General features: G+C 48.7%; 2 protein-coding genes across 2 annotated transcripts in view; both read right to left on the reverse strand.

Annotated features, from left to right (window-relative positions):
- Positions 1-27296, reverse strand: part of rps6ka1 (ribosomal protein S6 kinase a, polypeptide 1) — a 377179-nt gene that overhangs the window by 89610 nt on the left and 260273 nt on the right. The window lies entirely within an intron of this gene.
- id2a (inhibitor of DNA binding 2a) lies at positions 1157-4226 on the reverse strand. Its single transcript, XM_076017879.1, has 3 exons — positions 3702-4226; positions 3267-3327; positions 1157-2101 (listed from the first exon to the last, which is right to left on the reverse strand). The coding sequence occupies exons 1-2, from the start codon at positions 4089-4091 to the stop codon at positions 3271-3273; spliced, it is 447 nt and encodes a 148-aa protein (XP_075873994.1). The 5' UTR covers positions 4092-4226; the 3' UTR covers positions 1157-2101; positions 3267-3270.

The following is a 27296-nucleotide window of genomic DNA, read 5'->3' on the forward strand; positions in this document are numbered from 1 at the left end:
ATCGATCCCTGGGTGAGGTTGCAATCATCACGGGCTTTTTTTTTTTTTTTTTTTTTGAGTTGTCGAAATGTTTAAAGGCTCCTCAGTATTGAAATCTATCAGCTGCTGCGACACTTGAAGTCCATCATCCGAAACCACTTGAAGGCACATCGCTCGTCGTAAAATGGGCTCAATTTTCTTCTCTTTTTTTTTTATGACCATTTAAACCGACATTTACAATTCTGCAGAAAGGCCCGCAGTCACTTGACTCCGGGAGTTTGTCATCTTGTGCCACTTTGCGGCAACGAGTGCGTTGTTTTTTGTTTTGTTTTTTTGTCGTTTGTTTTTTGACTGAGCCATGAGAATTCAGGTAAGATTAGGTCGATTCCTGTTTGGGACACCGGTGCCGTTTGCTGCCCCTGTCTGACTAACTTTTCAAGGTGTGTGTGTGTGTGTGTGTGTGTGTGCGAGGCAAATTCGGAGGATTACCGCAGGCAGCCAATTTACTGTTCAAACACACAAGAAATGAAAAAGGCTTTACTGCTCCGGTGAAGTAGCAACCTGGATATTTCTCTTGGAATCAGTAATGCATCAGTAGGCCGGTTCCACCTCGAGTTGCCTTCCCATAATTGCCTCCCCTTTTTTTTTTTTGTTCTAACCCCTCTCGCTCCCCACCCCCCTAATGACTCGGCCTGTCACGCTGAACCATTTAATCCTATTTACTTTACATTGCAAGCGAGAAAGTAAAACGTGTGTGTGAGTGCCAGTGCGCCTCGAGAGGTGAAAAAATAAAACTGGTGGCGTGTTCCCTTTCTTTTACGCAACTATGCGCGCCCTGGGGTCGTGCGTGTGTGCGCCTCTGGGATGTGTTGACACCGTTTTGACACCATGACGGACGCGGGGGGAAAACACGAGGGGCCCGGTTCTGATGAGACTCCCTCTGCCGTGGGATTCGGCTTGGTGGCGACGTGCGTCAGTCAGATATTCGCTTTTACGCACAGCGCGTCGTGCGTAAAGCGCCCCTCGACCTCCGAACAGGGTTCAGACACACAACCCCTCCCTCCCACGTTAAGTGACGTCACCAGCACCACTGACGGACCTGTGAAAGTCACCCACCCCGACCCCTCAACAACACATGCACCCCCCCGCACACCTTCAAAACACCACAGGTTCAAACTCGCCTTTTCTGGAATTTATTTTTGTATAAAAAAAAGGTACAATTTACATTACTTTTATAAAAAGTTTCAGCATAATTAAGTACAACATTACACTTTTGCAGGAGTTTCGAGCTCCTGCAACTATACAAGTCAAAAACTCCCGACGGAGAGAGTTCACACGGTTCCATTCTCTCAGTTTAACATGTTTTCTTTCATTTTTTTTTTAAACAACGTCCAGTCCTTCATGTGCCAACAACTCTGACAAGACAAGACTAAACTTCTTTTTTTTTTTTTCTTTTCTTTTTTTACAGTAACTAACCAAGTTTGTCATTTCTTATTTTTACGCTCTGGCCTCCGCAAAAAAAGCGAAGACTTGGACAAGGAAAACAATCGGGGGAGGTTTGAGGGGGAGGCAGAGAGGGTGAAGGATGAGAGGGCGGGGTCGAAGGGTGGGGGTCGTACAGGGAGAAATAATCCTTGTGACAACAATCTCGTTTTTCCTCCCACTGTCACTGGGAGTATAAACGCGCCTTCCATTTCCAGAAAGGACCCACAAATAATTAGAAAAACAAAACAAGAACAAAAAGTCTTAAATTAAATAATAAGTGTCCAAACAGAAAAAAAGCACATCACTTAAGATTGTCCCATAATAAGCAAAGAAAAAGCAAAAAGTCTCTTGATTTTTCAGCGTGAGAAGAGAGAGAAAAAAAAATGGAGGGATGGGGGTCCAGGCCTGGAGGAAGAGGACAGGATGGAGGTCGGAATTGTGGGAGGGGAGAGGGGGTCGTGTTGCGTTCAGTGGAGTTGGGGAAGGTGGTGGTGGGAGAAAGTCCTGCTCCTCAGGTCCTGCGTGCGTGCGTGCGTGCTTGTCTGTGTGTGTCTCTGTGTGTGTGTGTGTGTGTGTGTGTGTGTGTGCGCGCGCGCGTGCGTGTGTTTTTTTTCCCTCTCGCGTCTTGACCAAACACCTGCAAAAGATTGAGAAAGAGAGAGAGAGAGAGAGAGAGAGAGAGAGAGGCAGGGAGAGAGAGAGAGGCGTGTTTAGAAAATGCAAACAGGGCAGAGATCCGGACAGACTGGCGCCAGGGAGGAAGCCGCAGTTTTTTAACATTTAACCAAACACTCCCAATACTGAGCAAACCCCTGCCTTGCCAGATGCGCGCACACGCACACACACACATAAGTGCACGTGTGTGTGTGTGTGTGAGAGAGAGAGTCCCACCCCCCCTTCTCTCTCTCTCTCTCTCTTTCGCGCAACTTCTCAGCCTCCAATCTGGGGAAGAATCAGCGTAATTGCCGCTCAGCTGGCGCCTGCCCACTTCTTGTACCAATTATGTGCAGACATCGTAGTAGCAGTAATCCAAACAGCCATTATTTCCCTGTTGCAGATGCTCTTCATTATACACACAAGAGGCTGCTGCGAGACGACGACGAGCCCGCGCGTCTCGTCGCTACTTATATAGACAGTAACAGCGCGGCGGCAGAAGCCTCGGGGGCCAAAGATCTGCCGCCGGATCGGCGCAACGCTCAACGCGCGCGCGCGCCACACACACACACACACACACACACACACACACACACACACACACACACACACACACACACACACACACACACAGCAGAACAGATAATAATAATAATGATATTACGCAGCTGCCTCACTTTGCTTGACAAACCGGAATTCCCAGAGAATCCCCATTACATTACAGTTGTATTTTATTTTTATTTTTTTATTTTCAAAAATCCGCATTACGTCAATTTTTATTGTCTTGTGTCCATTTTGAGGAATCCGATTCGAGCCATTCTTCGAGCTCTTATTTAGGGAATATTGCGAAGAAGAAAACCCCAACATATTGGAAGAGGAACAGCAAAAAAAAAAAAAAAAAAAAAAGAACCCCGAGACGACGAGGACGCGCGTCAAGCAGGCAGGGAGAGAGAAGAGCGAAACACACGGATCGCTCGCTGAGTAATTCTAGCCCATTCTGCTCCAGCAGCAGACTGGGAGACAGGCTGTTGTGGAGCCTGAGAAGCCCTGGACAGAATGCAGCAGCAGCAGCAGCAGCAGCAGACACACACACACACACACACACACACACACACACACACACACACGGAGTGCACAGCCCTACTTACCGCTTTAACGATGTAGAGTCCGGCTGTCATCTGTCATCAGCTCTGATGGCAACTCCGGCGACTGAAAACAAACAAACAAACAAACAAGCGAACCAAATGTTAATTCTCTGTATTTTCCTCCATTAATTTATTTTCCCCCCCCCCACCCCCTCAACATCCTGCCGGACTTTGTCGTCTCGGACGTTTGCAACTGCTATGTAGGTCGGATTGCTTCATTCGTCTTATTCAAGTAGAAAAAGAAAAAAAAAAAAGTCTTATTATCCAAGCGAGCCATTTTGAGCGAGTTACGGTGAAAGACACAAAGGGGGTCTGCGCGTAAAAGCAGAAATACTGGGGGGGGGGGGGGATAAAAATTTTTTTTAAAAAAGAGTACAAAGACAAGCAGGTTTCTCTTTCTTTTCTTCCTTTCTTTTTTCAAAAGGACGGCGTAATTACCTGTAACGACAGGATGCTGATGTCTGTGTTGAGGGTGGTCAGGGGGGTCCTGGATGACGGCTGCTGCTGCTGCTGCTGCTGCTGCTGCTGCTGCTGCTGGCCCGGCCGAGCGGGGTGATGCAGGCTGCTGAGCGCCACGCTCGAGTCCAGCGCGATCTGCAGGTCCAGGATGTAGTCGATGACATGCTGCAGGATTTCCATCTTGCTGACGCTCTTGTTCTGCGGGATACTGGGCACCAGCTCCTTCAGCTTGGAGTAGCAGTCGTTCATGTTGTACAGCAGGCTGAGCGGGTCGTCCACCGGGGTCTTGCTCCGAGAAATTCCCAGCGAGTGCTCCGACAGGGTCGCGTTGCTCTTCCGGAAGGACCGCACGGGGCTTATTGCTTTCATTCTGCCGGTTCGGTTCGGGTTGGTTATTTAATTTCCGACTTTGATCGAGAGGTTTAAATACTATGAGAAAAACGAGATATGTTCGGTGAGCGTATTTTTTTTTTTTTTTTTTTTTTTTTTGCTCCTTCGCCGATCTCGGTTCTGATGAGGCAAAAACGAGCGAGAAGCGATCAAGACTGGATTACCGAGCTGTCAGAGCGCCTTATATAGGCGGGCAGGTTGGGCATACGGCGTGGGCGGGCTCAACCAGCTGATTGGCTGCAGCTCCCCCCAGTCACTCAACGCCTTCCGAGGCGAGCCATTGGCTGGCCGGGCTCGAGCCCCGCCCCTCCGGGGCCGCGTTACCAGTAGCAACGCAGGTTAGGAGGCGGAACCGAAGAGGAGGCGCTGCTTCTCCGCTCCGCTCCGGTGGGCAATTTGGAAAATTAAGCACTTACCTGTTTCTGATCAGGGAAATTAATGAATCGCACGGCTGTCAGTTGACTTTGCTGCATTTGATTTTTGCTCAGTCCATTGTTTTTTGGTTATTCTCATGCAGATCAGCAAATGTGAAAACCAAAGTGTGTAGGTCGAAATATAATTTCTTTCTTTTTAAAAAAAAAAAATCACGTCGTATTTTCTGCAGACAAACTTTTTATTATTATTATTATTATTTGGAGAAACATTCAGCATGTGTTCATCACTCAATGATTCTAAAAAGGGTTTCCCGGGCAGCGCAGGAGATGCAGGTGATGACAGGGAGCGCATCAGGCGAGTCTGATGATTCCTAATTCGGTCCAGCCCGGACTGGTGTGAAGAGCAGTTTGACATTGTGAGAAGCAAAACTTTTGTTTGTGCGGGCAAAGTCGAGCTCGTTTAGCATAAAAATTATATGAAAAAAAAATTTGACAATGAATCTTGTGAGAATTGAGGTGGGCCGATCTTTATTGTATTTCTTTTTCTTTTTTTTTAATTGACACCGCAAGCAGAGTGTTGTTTGAAAGTGAAGATATTTCAATTTACCATTATTAACATGGAGCCAGAGAGGATCACATGGCAGGACAGTAAAACAGCCAAGTGTTTTTACTTTGTCACGCATCTGCATATTGAACAAATGTAGCGTTTCAAGTTTAGTGTTTGCGACAGTTTTGCTCTCCGCAATTTGAACTTTGGAGCCTGCATGTCAAATTTGCACTTGGGTCTCTTGTGTTCGGAGCTCCCAGACAGTTATCACGGCACACACGCACTCGTAAAATAAAATAAAATAAAATAAAATAAAATAAAATACAAAATACTGCTTTTCACAAGTGAAGAGCCGTGAACGGTGATTATTGACACTCGAATGTTTTATGAATGAGCCGCTTGTTTGCAGGAATTACAAGCTCGATTCCTCAGCTGAAGGTGGGAGGCTGCTGCTCGAGGCTGCGCTCGCTGATTGACCCCGAGGGCAGATGCTGACTGCTCTGTTTTTGTTACACACATGACAAATATAAGAACAACAACAACTCGGCATTGGACACTGGTTGCTGTGTATGAATTATTCGACCAGGCAAAATAGACCCCTAAAAAAAAGTTAACTCTGCAAGAGAGAAGAGGCGGACAGGAGCCTTTGTGGAAACCCAGTCCGAACTTTTATTTGCATGGAAATTAAAAAAATGACGATGCTCGTTCGATTTGGTGCTGCATAAAATCAAACCAAAACAAACAGAAACAACAACAACAACAACAACAGAATGGTTGGTTGAATGTTGCAGCATTTGCTAAGCCAGTCTGACTGTTTGATCCGGGGGCTTCTCCCTCAGTCTCCTGTCTGCGGACCCGGTTCTATTTTCTCTCCCCCTCCTCCTGCATTTCTAATACAATCTCAAAGTCCCGCAGCCCGCGTCCACATCTGCGCAATAGGATTTTCCCATTTGCTGCTCGTCTCCCCGTCGCTCACCGCAGCTGTGAACATTCCGCCCGTCGCCCCCCTGACTGATGCCTGACAGGCAGGTGATTAATCGGCGCAAGAGCACGTCGGTGCAGCGCCCCGGCCCGGCCGGCGAACCTCCAGCGGCTGCGGGCTGCGGCAGCCTCACCCTGGATACCTTCAGCCTCCTCCTCCTCCTCCTCCTCCCTCTCTCTCCCTCCGTCTACGGAGCAGCAGACTCTCTGGCGCCGGCGCCGTGACGTCACCTCCATTCACAGCAGCCCTCGAGCCAGCCCTCGCGGCGCCGCCGAGGCGGTTTCCATGGAGACGGGGTTTCGGGTTGGTCAATGGAGAGAGGTGCTTCTTCTCAGCTGATCGGCCCGGCTGCTGGTACCGAACCCCCCGGCCCGGCCGGACCGGATCGGACCGGAGACGTGGGTCGTTGCCTCCACGGTGCGCTTTCATTCATGTGCACAGCGGGCCTGCATTGTTGCATTGGCCTGCAAACGTTCAAGTGCACTTTTGAGCACGCTGCGTGTGCATGTGGGGACACAAAGTAAAGTCTGCTTTAAATTAACAGGCCACATGTGTGAATTTGATGTAACAACATGAAACGAAATTAGAGGCTAAACTACTCTATCTTTTAAGAAACCTTTGTTAAGTGTATTTTTTAATTATGGGGGAACTTGATTTTTATTAACCAATAATAAGATTTACTTTTATTTGCATACAGACTGGGCAAGGAGGTGAGCTTAATGTGCAACAAATGTTTCCACAGTAGGCCAGAACATGGTTCTGCCTGAGGTTAGGTTAGTCTGAAATCACAGCTGGTTGAAGAAAGATATGAGCTAATAAAGGGATTCATATTAACAGAGTTAACAACATGGTTTCTTATGCTGCTTAACTCAGCTTCACAGCCTCAGCTGCTCCATCTCCATATTCAAAAGCAAAAATAAAATCGAAACCATAAGGTCATTTGTTGGGGGAAAAAATATTTATAATAGCATACCAAATGGGAAAAAATACTATGCGTTTTTATAGTGTAAATTTAAGGCTATAATGGCAAGCCCCAAGTACTTATCGAGAGGTTTCTTCTATCACTTAACCACTGGTTTAACATCATTTTCATTCTATTTTTCCATGTTCCTTAGCCAAGGTATTAAACGAACGTGCAGGCAATTCTCTTGCAAGTATATTTACTTCACTATTTCTATTCTCTCACTATTTCGCTTGAAAGACCAACTTCATCCCCGCAGTCTTTCCACACAAGTTTTTTTAAAAAAAAGAAGAAAAAAAAAAAAATTAGACGAAGAAAAAAAAAACAAAACATGCAAGCAAGACATTTTCGAAATGAAGTTTCTTTTTTAAGTTCCGCAGCCTCCACCGGGACTCAAACACATTCCTTAGTCGCAGCGAAGGTCACCAACCTATTAGTTTGGGTTCAGGAGATAAGGTTTGGAAAACAAAGCGGAGCAGCCAGCCGGCAGAAGAGCCCTGCAGCCCCGGCGTCGGGCTGTCTGCGCTCCGGTCGGTCAGCCTGCTGATCCCCCCGCCCTGCAGCTGCACTTCGCTCTCTGGGTAAATACTGGCCCAGGCTGGGATCATTCAGCCGTGTTTTCCTCCAGTCCAAACTGTTTCCACTCATAACCCCCGCGACTTGTTTGTCACCGGAATCGTCATTATTGTAATTAAAGGCTGATGGGTGTTTTGAGGTGGGGGGGTGGGAAGTCCAGGATGATGTTTAGCCGCGGCAACAAGTAGAATAATTAATAATAATGGTGAATGAACAAAGATAAAACGGGAAATTATCAGAATGAACTGGTCTCCTTTAAAAGTATTTTGATGTTTCAAATTCACAACACAACAAAAATAATAACGCATCTATCGCAACTCAAACAAAAGAAAAACGTGCAAAACAGTTCAAATTTGTTATTTCTTTATTATTATTATTTCGAAAATGTTCGTTCTTTGTTTACAAACCGCTTGATTTTTAGCCAGCAACAAAGACACAGTACTCCGCTGTGGTCCCCGGTCGGTCCTCTGAGCGCCAGCCAGCCTGCCGGGGGGACCCGCCGCTCTGCTCCGCTCCGCTCTCCTCCGCGCTCCTCAGAGCTCCCGCAACCACTGCGCTCCGTCTTCCGGCCGCCACGTGCCTGTCGCGTGCAGGAGAGTCGCGTGGGACTCTTTTTACACGGCATCGACCCCGAGGGGCGTGGCCAGTCAACCCCCACTTACGCACCCCTAGCCCTCCGGTTCCACCCCCACCTCTTCTTTTAATACGGCGTCAGAAACAGCAGCAGAGGAAGCGGGTGTGAACTGGGATGTGCGCTGGGTGAGCATGCAGCCCAAACACCACGGAGTGCCAATCAAACATTCTGCCAGCCAAGACCTGTTCAGTCCTATTATGTCTGCAGGCTATGCAACAATAATCACACCACTATTATTTTTCTTTTCTTTTCTTTTTCTCTGACGTAGGTCAACATCAATCAATTCACCTCACTGTCTTTATGGAATAATGTGAAATTGCCCCTTTCATCATATCAAACATTCGAATATAAAGCTTTTCAATTACTTCTACAGCTTGAGCTTTCAAAATAAAGTTCATGGGAAAAAATGGAAACTGTTAATGCAGGGAAGATTCCCTGAAGATGGACACAACTGCGGTTGCACTGTTACCTTTCAGCTTGGAAGTCCTGCCTGGATTTGATTACCAGGTCGGCCAGAACCTCCTGTGTTGGGTTTGCATGGTTCCACCGTCAGCGGCTGGTTGCTCTGATTTCCCCCTACAATCAGAAATGTCCTGACTAAAATTAGCCCAGTTCATGCCCTTGAACAATCCACCTATGTAGACCAATGAGACTATAATCTGTTCTATTTATTGTCTTCTTTCCTGTATGTTGTTATGACTTCGTGATTATTTTTATTGTATATGTTACTGCTGGCTGTAAAACGATTTGCCCCTTGGGAATAATAAAGACTCCTTGAACATTCAGTGACTTCTCACTATTCCTCAAAATGAAGGACTGCATTTGTGTAGAGGGAAGCCCAAATCTGACCACGCTCTGGCCCTGAAACTCCAATCTATTGCTGTCCGCTGTCCCTGCCTCTCCTCTGCCTCTCCTGCAGTCCAGATGGGATTCTCACTGCTCTCTGAGCAACAGCCATGAGGGCCTGGCTCTTCAGTAATGTGAGAGGCTGCAGCAGGCACACGGGCAAGGCAGGAAGCACTGGGAGAGGATGGAAGGACGGAACGATGGACGGATAGGCGGGCGGCTGGATGGATGGATGGATGGATGGATAGATGGAGAGATGAATGGGTGGGAGATAAGAGGTGGCCAGATTGGACCAGGAAGACAAAGGCAAAGCGCGGCCACTTCAAACCTCCCCGGAGGCCGGCCCTCCCCCTGCCCCGCGCACACACACACACACCACCTCTCCACAACACACAGATGGCAGCAGGAGATGCGACAGGAGGCTGGTGACCAAGGTGGACAGATGAGGCATTAAAATATATATTACGCCATACCATGCAAAGATAATGCGCGCGCCAGCCGTGTTAAGTGGTTCGGGAAAAAATATATATAAATCAGCTCAGCTCTCTGAAGTTGAACCGCTTCGACTTCGGATATCTGCGGGCCAGCACGACAACCGACCAGTTGGCAGCACGGAAAAGTTGGCTAGAGTCAAACTTTTGGGCAATATTGCTGCTTGGCATACAATCACACGTGAACGTGGCTGTGTCGCCCACCTATCACTGTGGCACAGCTGTCACTGCTACAAGTCTGTACCCCCGCAATCAGATATCTGCATAGCACCGCTTCCAAGCAGGGAATGCATGACAGTGTGGTTTCAAGCAGAACCTGCTGTCGGTAGATGCTGTTGATAGCAGTGTTCTGAGTTTTTCCTCCTCCTTCCTTCCCCTTCCTGTCCTTCCCCTGCATGCAGAACAGAGATTAGTTGATTTCTGTCTGCTTATTTAGAGTCAATTTTTTTTTTTTTTTTTTTTTTTTAATCAAATAAAAGTTTGAAAAATATTATCTGCATTGCAGGTTTAAAATGAAGTCACGTGGTGCTTAAATCAACCCATTGCCACACCTGCTACTGAGTTAACTTGTATTTACAGAAACTGCTAAATAGAATGTGAAAAAAGTAGTCAAGCAAGTAAGTAAGCAAGCAAGCAAACAATCAAAGTGTATGTTTCAAAGTGTATTTACAGATAGCTTGTGAATGCTTGTTTCCCATTGGCCAGCCGAAACAGACGAAACCATTTTTAACGATCGCAGCCTCACACGTTCGATTAATTATGCCGCTTAAAGGAAAACAGGAAGCAGTGACACACAGCAACAGCTTGTCCACGCCGAGTCTGAGGGAGGGGGGAAAGGTGTGACAAGGTGTGTAACTGTCAGCGCGAACAGGATGTTTTCGAGTCGTCTTTCCCTCTGTAACAAAGCCTATTCCAATCAGTGCCGTAAGAGTGCGACTGTTAGCATAGTCGGCATTGGGTGTTGGTGGGCGCTGCTACGCACTGTGACAAATTAACATGTTTTCAAAGCAAAGTAACGCGCAACATTGTCTATAATGAATGACGAACTCAGGAAAGAGGGCTGATAATCACGAAAATACTGAAGAAAACAGGGTGTCGCATACAGAGAGGGTTCACAAGGCAAAAGCACTAAAAGTGAAGGAATTGCTAACGTCGTCTGGTCACTAGTACGTCACGAATGCTCGTCGTGCATCGCTCGAATCTGCGGGGATTCCATCGATTTAAATGGGCAGAACCTGTTTAAAGATGATTTAATGAACACGAAAAAGTTTTGTTGTTGGCAGCTTTTAAATGTCAAGTTAGTCTCAGTTGTGTGACTCCTGAAAAAGTGGACGTTATTCTGGTCTGGTCCAAATCACAACACATACACAGCCTCTTTGTATGTCAAGTGATTGTTAAACCAACATCACAATTTTATTGTTGTGTTGTTGTGACATTCACACACACACACACACACACACACACACACACACACACACACACACATATACATGTATATGTATTTATGTTTTCTATTCCCTTTGGAAATGAACAACTGTTCTGTATTAGACTTTGAATGTTGGGATGGTGACGCTCGACATATAAGAGCAACCAAATGAGACTTTGTTTTTAGAAAAATAAATCTTTCCCTTTAATCTCCCCAGATGGCCCACAAAGGTCTGGACTTGACCCTGAAAGTCCCTCATTCCAGGAACCAGCCCTGACTCTCAACAGAAACCCTGGTGAGTTTAAACTGACGAGGCCGTCACCGTTTCAGTCCCAGTGTTGCAGCCGTGCCGCTTCCTCTATTCCAGGGGGAATTGAGACTATGTGTGAGACATGAAACTGACTTGTGATACCGCCTATAGGCCAGAGGCTTTGGACGTCCTGTAGGTTGTGGTTTATGTCTTGAATTGTGCGTCAGACATTTGGCTGTTTGCTAACAAAAAAATGATGCTTTATTTTAAAGTCGATCCAACTCACTGTTTAGTCTCCTTCATATCTGAAAAGCATAGTCAGGAAGAAGCAGGTATTGAGAGTGGAGGGTTGGAAAAGCAGAGCTCTTTTGTCCCACATTAAATATTTTGGTGTTTAAAATGCATTTGCATTTGTATGCATACTGTTTTCGGGGCTCAAAGTGCCACTAAAACACAGACACAATCCTCAGTAATCGTGTATCTCCCTGCAAAGTCCAACTTGATGACTCAAGCAAACACCCAGAACCTTGTTGTGAGCAACTTCCCACAGCGGTGCTACACAAAGAGGAAGTCAACACATAGCATCACATGCAGAAGCATGACCTCCACAAAGTGTTGGTTTAAAACGAAATCCTAGTCGAATGCCGACTGCATACCGGGCCATTATCAAGTCCTAACAGATGTTTAAAATGTAGGTGACCACAAGTGCTGGGACAGTGTCAACCTGTTTTTTTTTTTTTTGTTTTAACAGTATAACCATGTGAACACATTCTAGCAGATTCAGTCAGAGCATGAGACCACACCCACACACACCTGTGCTTGTGCTAATTCGCTAATATTTGCGTGATTAGACGTGATTTCTATACAAAAGCTTATCCTGGGGATGATCACTGTTGGCCTAGCTTGAGTTCAACAGCGATAATAGTTGGGAGCAGAAATATATGGGAGTCCCTGATTGAGAAGGTGTCGGTGGGACTGTAAAAGCTCACACAATCCGGTTCTCGATGCTTCCCTGTCTGCTCTTTCTCATCGACCGTTGTGTCACTTCAAGGGTGGAAATCGTAAAACACCAAACACATTCATGGTCAGATTAAACCTATGCACTTTGTACTTTATTCTACTTTCTGTGTTTGTTTTACACCCCTGGTACATTCATTTCCTTTAAGGCGGGCAAAGTTTTATCTTATCTCATTGTAATTTATGATTTGAAACTGGAGGAGGCTCCAACTCCACCAGGAGCAGTAAAGTCGCGCCTATGGAGGAACAAAGAATCTTTTCTTGGTTGGGCAAAAATGTATTTTAACTGTGCCCACAGGGCTAGCTTAGTTTTGTTTTTTTTGAATTGGCAAGAGTTGAAACTTCTCAACACAGTGCCACCCCAGGCGAGGAGGGGCATAGCGTCGTTAAGAAGACGTGCGGGGTTGAAGCTCATTCAGACCTTCGACACTTAACAGCGTTGGTGTTCGGGCGGTGGGTTCCGGTACTGCGACCCTCCTACGAGGAGCACAGTGGCAACACAACAGGTCAACTGTCAACTGAGATCTCGCCTCCGGCCGATTTCTGCTTCCTCCTGCCGTATCGCCTGGTCGCAGCCTGTCCCACTTCCTCCTCAACCCCAAAACCACCTGACCTCAGCCACTTCTCTGTTACTCAATCGTGGATATATTTATACTGCGCAGGAGGAAGAGAGAGTTAATGTAGGAAACGCACTCCCTCCCGTGAAAACTGGCGCAGCGCGGCTGATGCATGGCACCTCGTACCGCCCGGGATCCCGTTGTTTCCACCCTGGCTTCACCTTCGATGCATTATAAATAAATACCGCCATAAACATGTGGCAGATTGCAACTTTGCCATTTTTTTTTCAACTAAAGAAAAGTCCCTATGAACTGTGATAAACTGCTACATACTTAAACCTTGAAATCCAAAAGCCTCGCAACATGACGAGACGTTTGTCACCGCCTCAGAGATATTTCCTTGCGCTCCTCTGCGGCCACCTCGCGCACCAGAAGAGGAGTCTTTTTGCTGGTTGGTGCTCGTTGTGGCCGGCGTGCTGATTTGCTGCCGTTAGCACGTCGCAAGCGAAGCGGTCAGGTGGACGGCGGAGAGGGCCGCGCTTTTAACTGATCACAACAGCAGAGGTTCTCACGGCCCTAATCCTCTTTGGCTCTTATCTCTCACCCCTCCTCACCCGCCGCCCATCTCATCGGCTCACGTAGGGCTCAGACCCGAGCGGGCGGCGCCGACTTTCTCCTGCCTTTCTCCGCTGGCGCGCCGCTTACCTTTCCCTTTCAACTCCCCCCCCTCTCCCCCCACCAGCCCGCCCCCGCCCCCTCAGATTATCTGTCTCGGTCGACGTCCTGCACTTTTTGTTCCCGCCCCTTCTCCTGCATTATCTCTTCTCTCTCTCTCTCTCCCCCCCCCCCCACCCCCCGAAAACCAAGGGCATCTGGGTCTGCGAGGGCCCTCCTCAGCCTCCGACTGACAAAAGCTGAGTCACTTTTTTTTTTTGGTGCGGGAAAACGAGAGCGCCGAGCCTTTTGAACGACACTCGCTAAGCCCCGTTTGAAGAGAAGCTCCGGTCTCTTATCAACAATGGACTCAGGCCTCCCGTGCGGGGGACTCTGATCAAACATAAGGCGCTTCATTAAAGATGGCGGGAAACTAAGCGGCAGCTGGGGAGAGAGGGAGCGTGGAGGAAAAAAAGAGGGGGGGGGGGAGAATAAAAGCATTTGAATAACAACTTTCTTTAGCGGCGCCGTCTTTATATCCGTGTGATGTAATTACGTTAAATCCCCCCTAAAAAGCTGCTCGTGCCGCCACCAGCTCCCCGCGTCAGCGCGAGGCGGCGCAGGTTAATGTGGCCTTTTGCTTTGATATCGGCGAAATGAATCAACCTTTAAAGGCTATTAGCGTTATTAAAAAAATACCCCAGAGGCGGCGCGCCACTCTTCTGTGTGTGTGTGTGTGTGTGTGTGTGTGTGTGTGTGTGTGTGTGTGTGTGTGTGTGTGTGTGTGTGTGTGTGTGTGTGTGTGTGTGTGTGTGTGTGTGTGTGTGTGTACTTGCAGTGGCTGCGCGAGTGTTGCAGTTAGTTTTAGATTATTGGGACTTATTGGAGTAACAGGCTAATGGAATTAAGGTGCTGGATTTCATGCGGCGGTGCCAAGACTCGGCATTAAAGGGATGCGTGCTGAATAAATAGTGCTTTAAGCAGATGAGATTCCGACATGGGAGAGACTCGCCTGTCACTGCCGCATTGTTCGCTTGGCTCCGGTGCCGGCGGAACTGTCAAGTGATCTCGCGCGCTCCGATGGATGGATGGATGGATGGATGGATGGATGGAGCATTCGGCTAGCCAGCTCGTCTTTTTGAAAGCGCCGTTTTTTTTCTTTTTTCCTTTTTTTCACCCCTCCTGTTTCAGAAGCTGGAAGTTGACAAACTTTTCAAATGCGCCCCAAAAAGCGTGAAGAAAACTTTTCCTGTCGAGGCACGCACGCACACACGCACGCACGTACGAATGAGCGGCTCTGAAAAGACCTGCTGGAAGCACACCTAAAGACACCCAACAGCCCCTTGATGGGGGAAAAAAAAAAAAGGGCCCCGGTTTCTATACAGATCTATATTTGCCAGCTAATTATGTACATGAAAGGGAGAATCAAAATGAAATCCAAATATTTACCAAAATAAACTCGTGTTTTTGTTTCATTCCTCCGCCAGCCGTGCCAGAACACAGTCCTCTCTATTACAGATAATTCATCTGATGTTTGTGTTTGTCGGTGGATTAGCTGGGAGGCGTTGCTGTTGGCCCGCGCTGTAAAAACACTCTCATCTGTATTTTAATGGACTGCGAGGCAGTGGGAGGACGTGGCGCCGTGCCACGATTTCACACTGAAAGAGGGGGATCGTATATAGCAGGTAATCTATTTGTGAGAGTGGTTTATCCGTGTAAATGGAATTAGCGGATGGTTCGACGACACATTAAAAAGGGGTGCGTGTGTGTGTGTGTGTGTGCGCGTGCGCGGCCCCCCCCCCCTCCCGTGCCAGAGGAGCCATATTTGATCGCTCTTAATTGGGATTCCGGCACCAAATAACTCTTTTTCCTTAATGATCCCGGGGATGGAATGTGAATGTGGAAGGGAAGGGGGGGGGAAGGAACTGCGAGAATTCAGATCGTGTGCGCAGATGAGCGAGAGTGCACGTGCCACGAGCGCTAGAAGAGGAGGCGCGGATGTGCGGCAGCGCGGATACCTCGGATACCTCGGATACCTCGGCTTCGCTCTTTGTCGGCAGTTTCCTGTCGGGATGAAGAAGTTGGTCTTCAAATGTGCAGATGCTTTCTTTTTCTTTCTTCTTTTCTAATTACACGGCGAACGTTTGAGAGCAGTACGACGGCGTGAGTGTGTGTCGCACGCACGCACGCACGCACGCACGCACGCACGCACGCACGCACGCACGCACGCGCCGACTCTTTGTGGCCCGTCGTGGTGCAACGAGCCGAAGAAAAATCTGCCCGTCTTTCATCGGGAAAACCGAGTCGCGGTGGTGTCGACGTTGCGACGGCGCCCAGTCGGGTTAGGCCGCAGCCAACCGGGTCCAGGCCCTCAGGCACCGTGGATCCCAGGGTGAACGTCACACTTTTTCAGCACGAGGGTATTGGAGCTGCGACGGGCGAGTCGGGCGGAGTTCGGAAAGTTCAGTGTGTCAGCGCTGCAGTTCCTATTAGGAACAGGCCCCTTCACTGAAAATGTGAATTCAATGTGCTTTTCTGTTGCATCACGTCCATTTGGTAATTTCTGCAATCAGTTCTGAGCTGTTAAAGTGTTGGAACTCAGGAGAGCGTCGATCAAAATGGGTCAAATGGGAAGAGACGTCTCAGCGGAACCGCAAGGGGTCCGATTTTAAGAGTTCATTCTGTCTCCTGAGGCCTTGCAGACTTATGAGTCAGGAAATAAGGAAAAAAAGGATGTATACACAAAGGTTTTCTGTTTGTGCACTTATATTTACATGGGATAAACATCCATAACGTGATGGCCAGAAACTCTGTGAAAAAGTTTTATCCCAAACATGCGTTAGAAATTAGCCTTGTTGAATGATATATTACGGTAATTTCATTACTACTGCGTTTGTTCCATCACTCACTGTTGCTGCTCCACACTGACTTTTGGAAACTGAACCCCTGTCATTGTCCAAATCAGATTTACCGGAGAGCCTTGGGGTTTTTTTTTCTTCTTTTGTTTCGTTCTTTCCAATTTTCCCTTTAGAGTTTATACTCATAGCAGCATGTCGGTGTATATGGAGAAGAATTGTACTCGACATTATGGCCCATGTTTGTCCTAATTTATTCTTTATTTATCCTGAAAGTTCACAATGAGAAGCATTTCCTCTTCCTCCGGGGAGTCCAGGCAATTAAAACCCCCCCCGCCGAAAATCCCCAAATCCTCCCACAAAACAGAGCAATGCCAGAAACATACAGACAACACATACACACAGAACAAAAAGAGGCCATACTGGCATAAACCGGAGAGTTCATAGTAAAGACAGCAGTGAACAATAATGGACATAATAAAGGCTTCATTTATTAACTTTATCACGTTATCATTTTTTTTGTTTGTTTGTTTTGTTGCACATATTGGCTCTTCTACGTGCGCTTGTTTGAGACAAATAACAATCAAATCAAATCACGGCTCTAGAACACCTCAGTTTTGCTAGAATCATACTGTATGTGCTGAAGGGTTCCCCAAGTGTTGGTTCTCACAGTTTGGGAGAGGGGTTGAAAAGGGTTGAAACACGGAAAGAAAACCTCGGAGAGAGTCGGAGACTCCTGCTTGGCTTTGGTTTCACACTCCAACCTCTAATGGACTAATGGCCGTGCTCGGGAGCGAATCGTCAGCAGCTTCCCCTTGTGGAATCCCCGCCCCCAGCTTCCGTTTCCGCTTTATCGCCCGTCTGGCCCAAGTTGGCGCGAGATGGTCAAAGGATGGGAATAAAAAAGGGGATGTGAGCTGCGAGCAGAAAAGAGGATGTGGTTCCCGGACCGTCCGCTTCTTTTTGCTACTTTCCGGCCATGTGATGCTGACGGCAAAAAAAAAAAAAACAACCAAATAAAACAAAGTTGACGCCCTGAGGAGCTGCCGCTGCCACCCGCTGGTGGGCGGGGTCATCTGCGGCGCTCCGAGGTCGGCTGTGTGCAGGTGTCGGGCAGCGGGATGAGATCATTTGAATGTCTGAAGGGAGAGGAGAGTGTCTGGGCACTGGCTGTGAAGAAAGACAAGAGGAGGAGGAGGAGGAGGAAGGAGGAGGGTGGTGGTGGTGAGGGGGGGTGTCCGGTCATGCTCAAGCTCGGCGCCTTTGAGAACCAAGAGGGGGAGCGACACACAGGAAGAAGGGGGGAGGAGGAGGAGGAGAAGAAGAAGAAGAAGAGGAGGGAGAGAGAGAGCCCAGGCTTCATTACCACGTCAATCTGAAGGGGTTGGTTGGGGTGGTGGGTGGTGGTAGTGGTGGAGGGGGGGAGGTTGGAGAGGGAGAAACAGGCCAGCCAGGGCCCAGCAGTGGGGCCGGATCCATATGGTGCTGCCGGCTCTGGAATGAATAGTGAATGGAGCGGCTGGGCTGCTGGGCTGCTGGAATCTGCCTCCAAGCCTTTGTGAGCAGGATGACCAAAGACAAGAGGGAGCTCTGCAGATGGCCCGCGCTATAAATAGGTAGCCAGTCTATCTCCGTGCTGTCACTCTCCTTGTCTGTCAGCCTCCCGGCGCCCCCGCCCCCGCCCCCGCCCCCTCCCTCACCACCACCACCACCACCACCACAGCCCCTCGTGCTGCCAGGCCCCCTGGACATCACTGATCATCGGCGAGACCGGCAAATAAAAGGCCCCTCCGTCTTCTCCGCCGGGCCCTTTGCTTAAACCCGGGTTTGCGGCAGATGCGGGCGAGGTGTCGGGTTAGATGTTGCGCGAGCTGCAATTTTTTTTTCTTTTTCTTTTTTCCGAACAGAAGCAAAAGAGACGCAACACCAGCCAAGGGCCGAGGGGGAGATTTGAGCAGTTGTGTTTTCAGTCCAAAACTTCTCGCAGATGGACTTTAAAGTGAGTGATAAATCCGTGTCCAGATTGAGGGTCCTTTTGTCATTAAACTAAGCCTTAGCGCTGCTGTCCATCTGGCTCTGTGTGTGTGTGTGTGTGTGTGTGTGTGTGTGTGAGCGTGCGCGCGCACCCATGTCTTTGTGTATAGACACTGGACATGATCTGATAGCAGAAAGAGCACTTCAAGCCTTCCTTTTAAAGCGTTGCTGACTGTAGCGTGCTATAAGATAGCCTTCTCCTCCACACACACACACGCACGCACACGCGCACACACACGCACGCACACACACACACACACACACACACACACACACACACTCGTCCTGCGTCTTATAAACACGTCTCTCCGCCTGTGTGTCTTGCGAACAGCCCCAGACTTGGAGGTGCCCTGCGTGTTGAGCTAAAAACCAAAGATAATTGTTGGGAGGGACGGAGCTCAAGAGACAGACCTGCGGAGACGGTTAACGACGACGCGGGCACGCGTGCGCACGCGCTCCCATAAGCAGTAAATCACAGTAAACACAGTGAAGCAAGTGGCCTGGATGACTTGCGTCTGGACCACACAAAGTAAAAGGTATCAATCAGGCTGAAGCTACCGTGGAGTATATGGCGTCACAAGCGCTCGCATTCTAGCAGTCAGACAGACGGACAAACTGACAGACAGACTCTGGCCCGGTTTCATCCGTATAGGTTTGCAATAAACGGACAGAAAATGCATCTTTATGCAAGCCAGGTGCGTTTGTGTCGCGCAGACGGAGTGGATAAATAAAACTCGACGCGTTTTTAGACGTTGCTCAGCAACATCACAGAAGTCAACGGTTGGTGGTGTTTTCTTCATGGACCGGGCCGTCGAATGCATTTTTGCTGTGGAGTAAGGGAGATACTAGCTGCGTTTCCATTACCCCTAGATTTGCGCGAAACCTAAATATCGCAATAAAAAATTTTTCATGAGCTGGTTTTTCAGACGTGTCGATATCGAGGTTTATCGCAAAAGTGTCATGGAAACACTTGTTTCACATTAACGCGTCGCCGGACATGACGTACGGGGGGAGGGGGGTCACGTTACCAGTGCAGTTCAAATGACAATTCCGTGCTATGTTTGGACGGAGGAGGAGACAAAATATTTTTTTTACAAGTAATCAAAGAGAAAAATATAACGACCATTCTTGATAGCAAACAAACGTAAACAAACAAAAGCAAACGTAATTCTTGTCAATCTCGCGGGACGAGATTTTACGAGATTTTACGTCTCATGCGCTTCACACCATTCAATGGAAACACCTGCACATCGCATTTGCACTTTGTGGAAATTTTCGAAATATGGCTTATTATTTTGCGAAAACCTGTAATGGAAACGCAGCTAATGATAGCGAAAGCCTTCCGTCCGACAAGTTTCATTCCTCATTTTCAAATACATGGTTTCTAGCTAACTAAGCTGTTCGCCCTGTAGTTTTTTTTTGAAGTCTTTGTTTGGGGTTTTTGGTGCCGCACGTGCCGGTTGCAGGTAATGACGGTGCGCTCTAAACACCTCTCAGACGAGGGATCGCTCTCTTGCGGTGAACTCCGCCGGCTGATGTCGACGGTTTCGACCGCAGATGTGTGATGCATCTGATGACGTCCTCGCACTGCCCGGACGTGTTTTCAAAATACGTCTTTAATTGACTCTTAACAGCAGTTCGGGACGATACAATTATAGTTATCGGAGCGCAAATGCCTCTTTTTTTTTTTAAAGCAAATGTTTCTTCACAGCTACCGTGAAATATTAAGTAAACAAATGATGTGGGTTTAATGAACAAATATCATCTATTTTCACCTGACTTGAAAGAAGACAATCGAAAACCCTTTGCTGCTCCTGAACTGATCGTCTTGTCCTGCCCCCCAATGAGAAAAAAAACAACCTTTTCTACCATAAATAAGAGAATAAATGCCTTGTTTTTTTTCCTAAGAGGAAGACACTGAAAGCTCCTCCCAGTAGAAAACTCCCCCATCTGTTCAACTCCAATTGTTTTGTATCTTTACTTCTAGATGGCAGAGAGCAGGGACATGGATTTTCATAAGGGAAGAAGCAGCCAGTCACAAAAAAAAAAAAATGCTAAAAAAGAAAACAAACCCTGGTGGCATTTATCAACTGGATTGAGGGTTTTCTTGTTTGGGCTGTTTGGCAACGCTCATTATCTGCTGCAGGGGCCCGTGTTTCTGTTTTATCTCGGACGAGGTGCTATTATCAGGCACGATGAGCGCGGATGTCCGCGGGAATATCTGCGCTGCGGCGCCGCAACGTCACGAGTGTCTCAACCCGGCGGCAAGAAAAGGTCATGTGACTGCAACACACTCTGTCATTAGAAGGGCAGAGTCCTTCTTTCCCAGGAGCTACAAAACAATTCCGCTTCTTCTTCTGCACCTTATCTTTCTTTTTTATTGTATCCCAATGAGAACATTGCAGTAAAATTACGGTTGCGAAAATCTTCTTCTTCTTCGTCTTTGTCTTCTGCGTCTTTGTCTTCTTTGTCTTCTTCGTCTTCTTCTTCGTCTTCTTCTTCTTCTTCTTCTTCTTCTTCTTCTTCTTCTCCTCCTCCTCCTCCTTCGACCTCTAGTTTTCCTTGTCCCTCGCCTGGTGTGGGAGCGGCTGCGTGCCGCCGTCAGCTGGAAGCTCGGGCTCCCACCTGTCCAGGGTTGCGCTCACCTCCGTGAGCTGCTCAAGCTTCCCGGGCCAGTGGACGGAATTAGCGAGAGACCCTCGCGGAGATGGAGGCAGCTGAGAGGAGCAGGACAGATGGGGCAGGGATCAAGGCCTCGCACCACCGCCACCGCCACCACCACCACCACCACCACCACCCCCTCTCGTCCATCTGCATCGCTGCCGCTCGCTTTTCCTCCTCCTCTTCTCTTTCTTTCTGTCCTTCTTTCTTTCTGTTTGATTCTTGTAGGCCTTTCGCGAAAAATCCGATGACTCGTGGTGCAAAATTCACGACGGCGTGTCTGTCAGTCGGCGAACTCTCTGAACCTCTTCTCGCTCGCTCCGCTTTTAACGCCGAACCCCTCTGTGATGTCACAAAGGGTACGGGCGTTTCACCTACACCTGGCAACACACCAATGCTCTGCCTCCTTCCAAGCATATGGACAACATGACAAAAGCAGCAATTGTAACTGAGAATTTTTGCTTGTCGGCTACAAACAGAGGGCTAAATATGTTTTCTGAATAATGCTTCGCTCGACTCACTGGAATCCAGAATGTCATAGACAACTGTTATGGAAGTCAGCACTTTGTGATGTCACAAAGGGCACAGCGCCCCTCGTGTGATACCTCACCCAGGTCCTGCTCTGGTTCCTTCCGATTTTGGCGGTAGGTTCTACCGAAGCGCCGGGAAGCTAAGGCTGCGCACGCTAGCTGCTGGCTGTAAACAGAGGGCTAAGTTTGGCCTTTTCTCTGTGTGACGTCGTCCTGTTTGCAGTGCACTACTTTGGGAGTGAAGGATTTCATGCAGCTCAGTCTAATCTGGCAACCTGCCCTACCCATGCCCCCCCCAACACACACACACACACACACACACAGACACACACACACACACACACAGATACACAGAGGGCTTCACACTCAGCAGCAGCAGCAGCGGTAGCGGCGGAGAATGACAGACAGAGGGACAGAAGTTGTTTTTGTCGTTTCCTCCTTCTCCCTCTTCTCCTGCATATGGTCATCCCTCTCTGGCCGTCCCGCTGTCTGTCATTACAGTAAATCAGAGGGCTCTCCGGCTTTATCCCAGCGTCCTTCTGGCTGCGATGGCTGCAGCAGATGTTGGAGCGCGGGACAAAATGGATTTTCCCCCCGCCGAGAGCAGCTTTTCTTGCCCTCCTTAATGGAGGCTCCTTGAAATGCTAATGCGCCGCCATTAGTATAGCGGTGGTCCGGCATAGTGATGGTGGTCGGGGTGGGAGGGGGTGCAAAAAAAAAAAAAAAAGAAAAACCCAAATCAAGCCTGAAGCTGGAAAACATTTGCTGCTAAAACTTTTTGACCAACCTCCACGAGATCGATCCTGGCCGTACCGGGAGAGGAGAGCTGAGATATTCATCCAGCCACACACGGAGTTCAGGGTGGGATGGCCCCCCATCCCCACACACACACACACACACACTCTCACACACACTCGCAGTGCCGAGCTGAAAGGAGGGATAATGATTCTCCAGCGTGTGAATGGGACACAAAGGAGTCACTTTCAACCGGGAGTCACTTTCTCAAGGATCAGGTGGCCATTTCCAAAAAAACAGCCATGCACTCGTGCATCCATGCGCACGCACATGAGCGTGCACACACACACTCACACACGCACAACTGCTCCCTGTTGTTGAATGGGATGGCGGGGGGGGGGGGGGGGGGGAAGAGATGCTTTGCATGAGCAGCAGCAGCAGCAGCATGTTTAAAATCCTGGGGTTGGATGGGAGGGAGGGGGCAGTTGTCGAAATGTGTTTCTGTTTTTTAAAGTCGGGGTTTGAAAGAGGGTTTTTTTTTATGTCCGGGACAGATGTGGCTGTTGCTCGTGCATGCGCAACTCGCGGCGGCGGCAGCAGCAGCAGCAGCAGCAGCAGCTCCGTACACACTTGTGTCTTGGTGTCGCCTGTAAAAAAAAACCAAAAAAAAAACACTGGAGGCATTTGCCCTTTTTTTTTTTTTTTTGCCGATTACTTTCATAACCACGCCCCTTTCACACACACACACACACACACACACACGCGCGCGCACGCCCGTAAATGCCGATTTAGCGGCTCGGACACTCTTGTCCGTGTCAGCAGCTGGCCGCGGCCGAGTCGCGTCGACTGAGCTTGTGCGCGCGCGAAAGCGTGTCGTCGGCGCGCGTGCACGTGAGCGCGTCGTGCGCGCCGAGCCTCGGCAAAGCCTGCTGCTCTGCTCTGCTGCGCTGGCCAGGCCATGTGGCCACTTTAAAGCTCCTTTCTGAGAGTCCTGTGAAGTTGTTAAGGAGCTCCACTACACTGGCAGTTGGCTCTGGGAATCCCTTTGCCAGCTGTAGCCCGCACGCGCGCACACACACACACACACACACACACACACCCTCCCTCCCTCCCTCTCTGCCTCTCTCCCTCCATCTCTCATGCCCCCCCCCACTCCTCCGTTCCTCTGTGCTCGCTCCCATCCTCCCTCTCCTCTCTCCCCCACCCTCCCCCGTCTGTATTTGTCTGTCGGCCGCTTGCTGCCGCGCCTTGTTCTCCCTCTCTCCTGCACGCCCGTCCCTCGTTTGCCCCCCCCCGCCCCCCCCAACTCTCTGTTCCCGGTTCTGAACGCGCTGTCTGCATAATCTATGTAGTGAAACATCATTGCGGACCTTCTGTCTCTCCTGGCACGGCTCCGGCTGCACATGTTTTGCTCGTGTATACCTGCTCCCATCGCTGGAAATGCACTTTGGCAACGGACGCCGAGCCACGTGTAGCGATGGCGGCGGCTGCGGCGGCTACTTAGGAAAACAGAAAAACAACAACAAGACAAAACAACAAAAAAAACAGGCGTGTGCCGGAGGAAATTGACTGCGTGAAGATGCGCTTTATTTATGACGCTCAAGATGTGTCTCAGCGAAGGACCAAGAGTTGCCAAGAGTTTGTCCTTCCCGTCTTGTCAAGTGTATTTTTAAACACCCAGTTCTGGAACTAAGCTCCCTGTGACGTCACAAAGGGCAATGATACCTGAACACTCCCAGTCGGGTGTTGGTTGCACCATCTTAGAGTTTTGGTTCTTTTTAAAACGTTATAGAAGTTACAACAAAACCACAATTTAAAGTTTTAGCATTTTTTTTGTGTGGTAGGCTGTAAACAGCGGGCCATGTTATTATTATTTCCTTCATCCTGGAGACCTGTGGAGATTCCTTGCTTATCCAGGAATCCGATATGAAGGTAAAAAACCAGTCCAGCATGTCAGCCCTTGCCCCTCTCTGTTCCCATCGTGGAATACCATCACTTTGTGACCTCACAAAGGGCACGCGGCGGCGATGTAACGACCCGTGCTCCTCGTGTTGCTGTTTGTCGCCTTTGTTTTCCACCAAACAAAAGTGTTGGAGCGACGACAAAACATTAGCTGCAGGAAGAAGAATCATCCGACCTTATTTTTTTTTTTGCTAGCGGCTGTAAACAGAGGGCTAAATATGCTTGATATCTATCTTTGTTGTGACTTTGCTTTTGTTCATTTTCCATTGACGTTAAAGCACATGTTTTCTACATATACCATGATATATTTTTTTTCTCCTATGAGGTGGGTCACCAAAACCCTCCATCCATCTGCTGCAGCTCCGGCTCCTCTGTCAAATTTTAGAACCCGATCCGTAATTACTTGTGCGAGGATTTTTACATCGGAGCCCAGCATGGAAATAAACATGAAAAAAAAAGAGTTCAATAAAAAAAACAAACATACCGACAGATGGACGGAGGGACGGACGGACGCGGTCCGCATCTCAGCCTCTCACACTCGAGGCTTCTTTTTTTTCTCTCCCTCCCTCCCTCCCTCCTGGTGGCCCACGGTGAAGCTGGAAGGTGGCGTGGCCGTCTGAATTTGGCTGACCTTTAATGGAGAGCGGAGAGCAGGTGCACTCGCTCCCAAGGTCCGCCGCCCGCCGCAGCCCCGCTGCACATCTGCTGGAGTGGAGGAGCCGGCGAGGAGGACATTTGCCTGTATTGTCATCAGCTCCATTTTGCGGGCCGCCGGCCGTCCCTGTCTGCAGGGTTACCGGCGAATCGCTGGAAGGACGGAGCCGACGATATCTTTTCACCGAGCTGCCGAGATTTATGAAACTGAAGCACTATATGTATATATATATATATATATATATATATATATATATATATATATATATATATATATATATATATGTATATATATATGTATATATATATATATATGTATATATATATATATATATATATATATATATATATATATATATATATATATATATATATATATATATGTATATATATGTATATATTTTTTTTTTTTTAAAAATAGAGAAAAAAAAATCCTGGATTTGATTTCATACCTGGGCAGATTTGTTTGTATGTGTGTGTGTGTTTGAAATAAACATTCCAATATTTAAATATATATGTATGTGTAGGTGAATAAAAATGTTAAAACTAACTCTGAAACTGAAACTGAAATTTCAATTAGGACATATTTCTATAATAGATTAGATTGGGGATGGGCGACGGTGGTGCAGTGGTTCTCCTCACAGCAAGAAGGTCGCTGTCTTAAATTCCGGGTCTTTCTGTGTGGAGCTTGCATGTTCTCCCTGCGTCTGCGTGGCTTCTCTCCTGGTTCTCCGGCTTCCTCCCACACTCCAAGAACATGCGTGTGAGGTGAATTGGAAAGTCTAAATTGACCGCATGTGTGCAATGTGAGTTGAACAAGAATGGCTGTTTGTGTCTGCGTGGCCGTGGCGATGAACTGGCGACTTGTCCAGGGTGTCACCCTGCCTTCGCCCTGTGACAGCTGGGACAGCGAGTTCGGGAAGAAGCGGGGATTGAAGACGGATGGATGGACAGTGTCGCGATAAAAAATCCTCCCACCATCCTTCACCGGTTTGCCTTTCTTTCTAATTTTTCTCACGCAGCGATGCGGAGCGACACAAACTTTACACTAGCTGAACGTCCGTCTGCAAAATTCCACGTTGTCTTTCTCCCAAAACAAACACTAATCAGTTGCCGTTTAACCCGTTGATCCCTGAAAACATAAAAAAAAAGTTCAACTCTGCTTTTCCGTCTCCGCTGGTTTCCGACTCGCCCGCTCGTCCGAACCGACTCAGTCACAAACGAGGCTCTCTCTCCTCTCCGCGACGCAGGACCCCCTCCTCTAATTAGCGGGCCGGGGCTCCCTCCCTCCCTCCTTCCCTACCCCCCTCCGACCCCCCTCCCCTTCCTCCTTCCTCCTTCCTGCTCCTCTTCCTCCCTCCATCCTCCGCTTCCTCCAGAGAGGGGCCGAGCAAGCTGGCGTCCTCTCGCTCCACAGATGTCTCTGTTCCTATAGGGCTCTCGCTGCGAGGAGATGTGTTGGCAATCCTGTGAAACACACCTAGCGTGCGCGCGACACACACACACACACACACACGCACACACACACGTTCACATTTTTTTTTTCTTTTTCTTCCCGTGCAAACACACGCAAGGAACACCCGGGCGCACGGTGTGAGACTGCTGTTGTCGCTGCTGGAGTCGGGGTGTGTGTGTGTGTGTGTGTGCGTGCGTGTGTGTGTGCGCGCGTGTGTGTGTGCCTGCGCGCTAGGTGTGTGCGTGCGCTCGCTGGCGTCTCTGCTCTGCTTGCTGCCTCCGTTTCCCGCGTTTGAAAGAGAAGTGAGGAGAAGGAAAAAGGGAGCCGTGTGCTCGCCTCGCGACGCATCCGGTGTGACAACCTGCTGCAGCTCTCAAGTTGGGGTGTGAGCAGGGTTGTTGTCACCGCCACATACCTGAGGCTGGCGGCATTAGCACCTGTTCGTCAGCGAGTGTCGCTTCTCTCGCTCTTTCTCTCTCTCTCTCGCTCTGTTTTTGCCTTTTTCTTTTCATCCCCAAACTTTTTTTTTTTTTTTTTTAGCTGCTGCTGCTGCTGCTGACGACGCCTCCTCGACTCCTCCGTCGTTGGATGGAGACGAACGCTTCCTTTCGGCTTATCCCCCCCCCCCCTTTTTTTATTTTCCCTTTTCACCCGCGAAACGTTCCTCTTTTCCCCCCCTCTCTTCCCCGAGACGCCTGTTTGGGCTGCCACGTCGTCGTGTTTCTCCTGTTTTTCAGCAGTCGTGCTCTGATATGTTCTCATGCTGGCTTTACTGTTGTGCGTCGCTCCCTCGATGTGTGTGTGCGCGCGTGCCCGAGTGTGTGTGTGTGTGTGTGTGTGTGTGTGTCCACAGCATGGCAGTCCATCTGTCTCCAGGAGAGCAGCTTCCTGTTCTCTCTCTCTCTCTCTCTCTCTGTCTCTCTCTCTCTCTCTCCTTCTCATCTCTGCCACTGTAGAAACACACAACCTGGTCTGACATCCG

Source organism: Nelusetta ayraudi, unplaced genomic scaffold, assembly GCF_046127955.1.
Source record: "Nelusetta ayraudi isolate G7.1 ecotype Tasmania unplaced genomic scaffold, CSIRO-AGI_Nayr_v1 ptg000007l, whole genome shotgun sequence".
Lineage (NCBI taxonomy): Eukaryota > Metazoa > Chordata > Actinopteri > Tetraodontiformes > Monacanthidae > Nelusetta > Nelusetta ayraudi.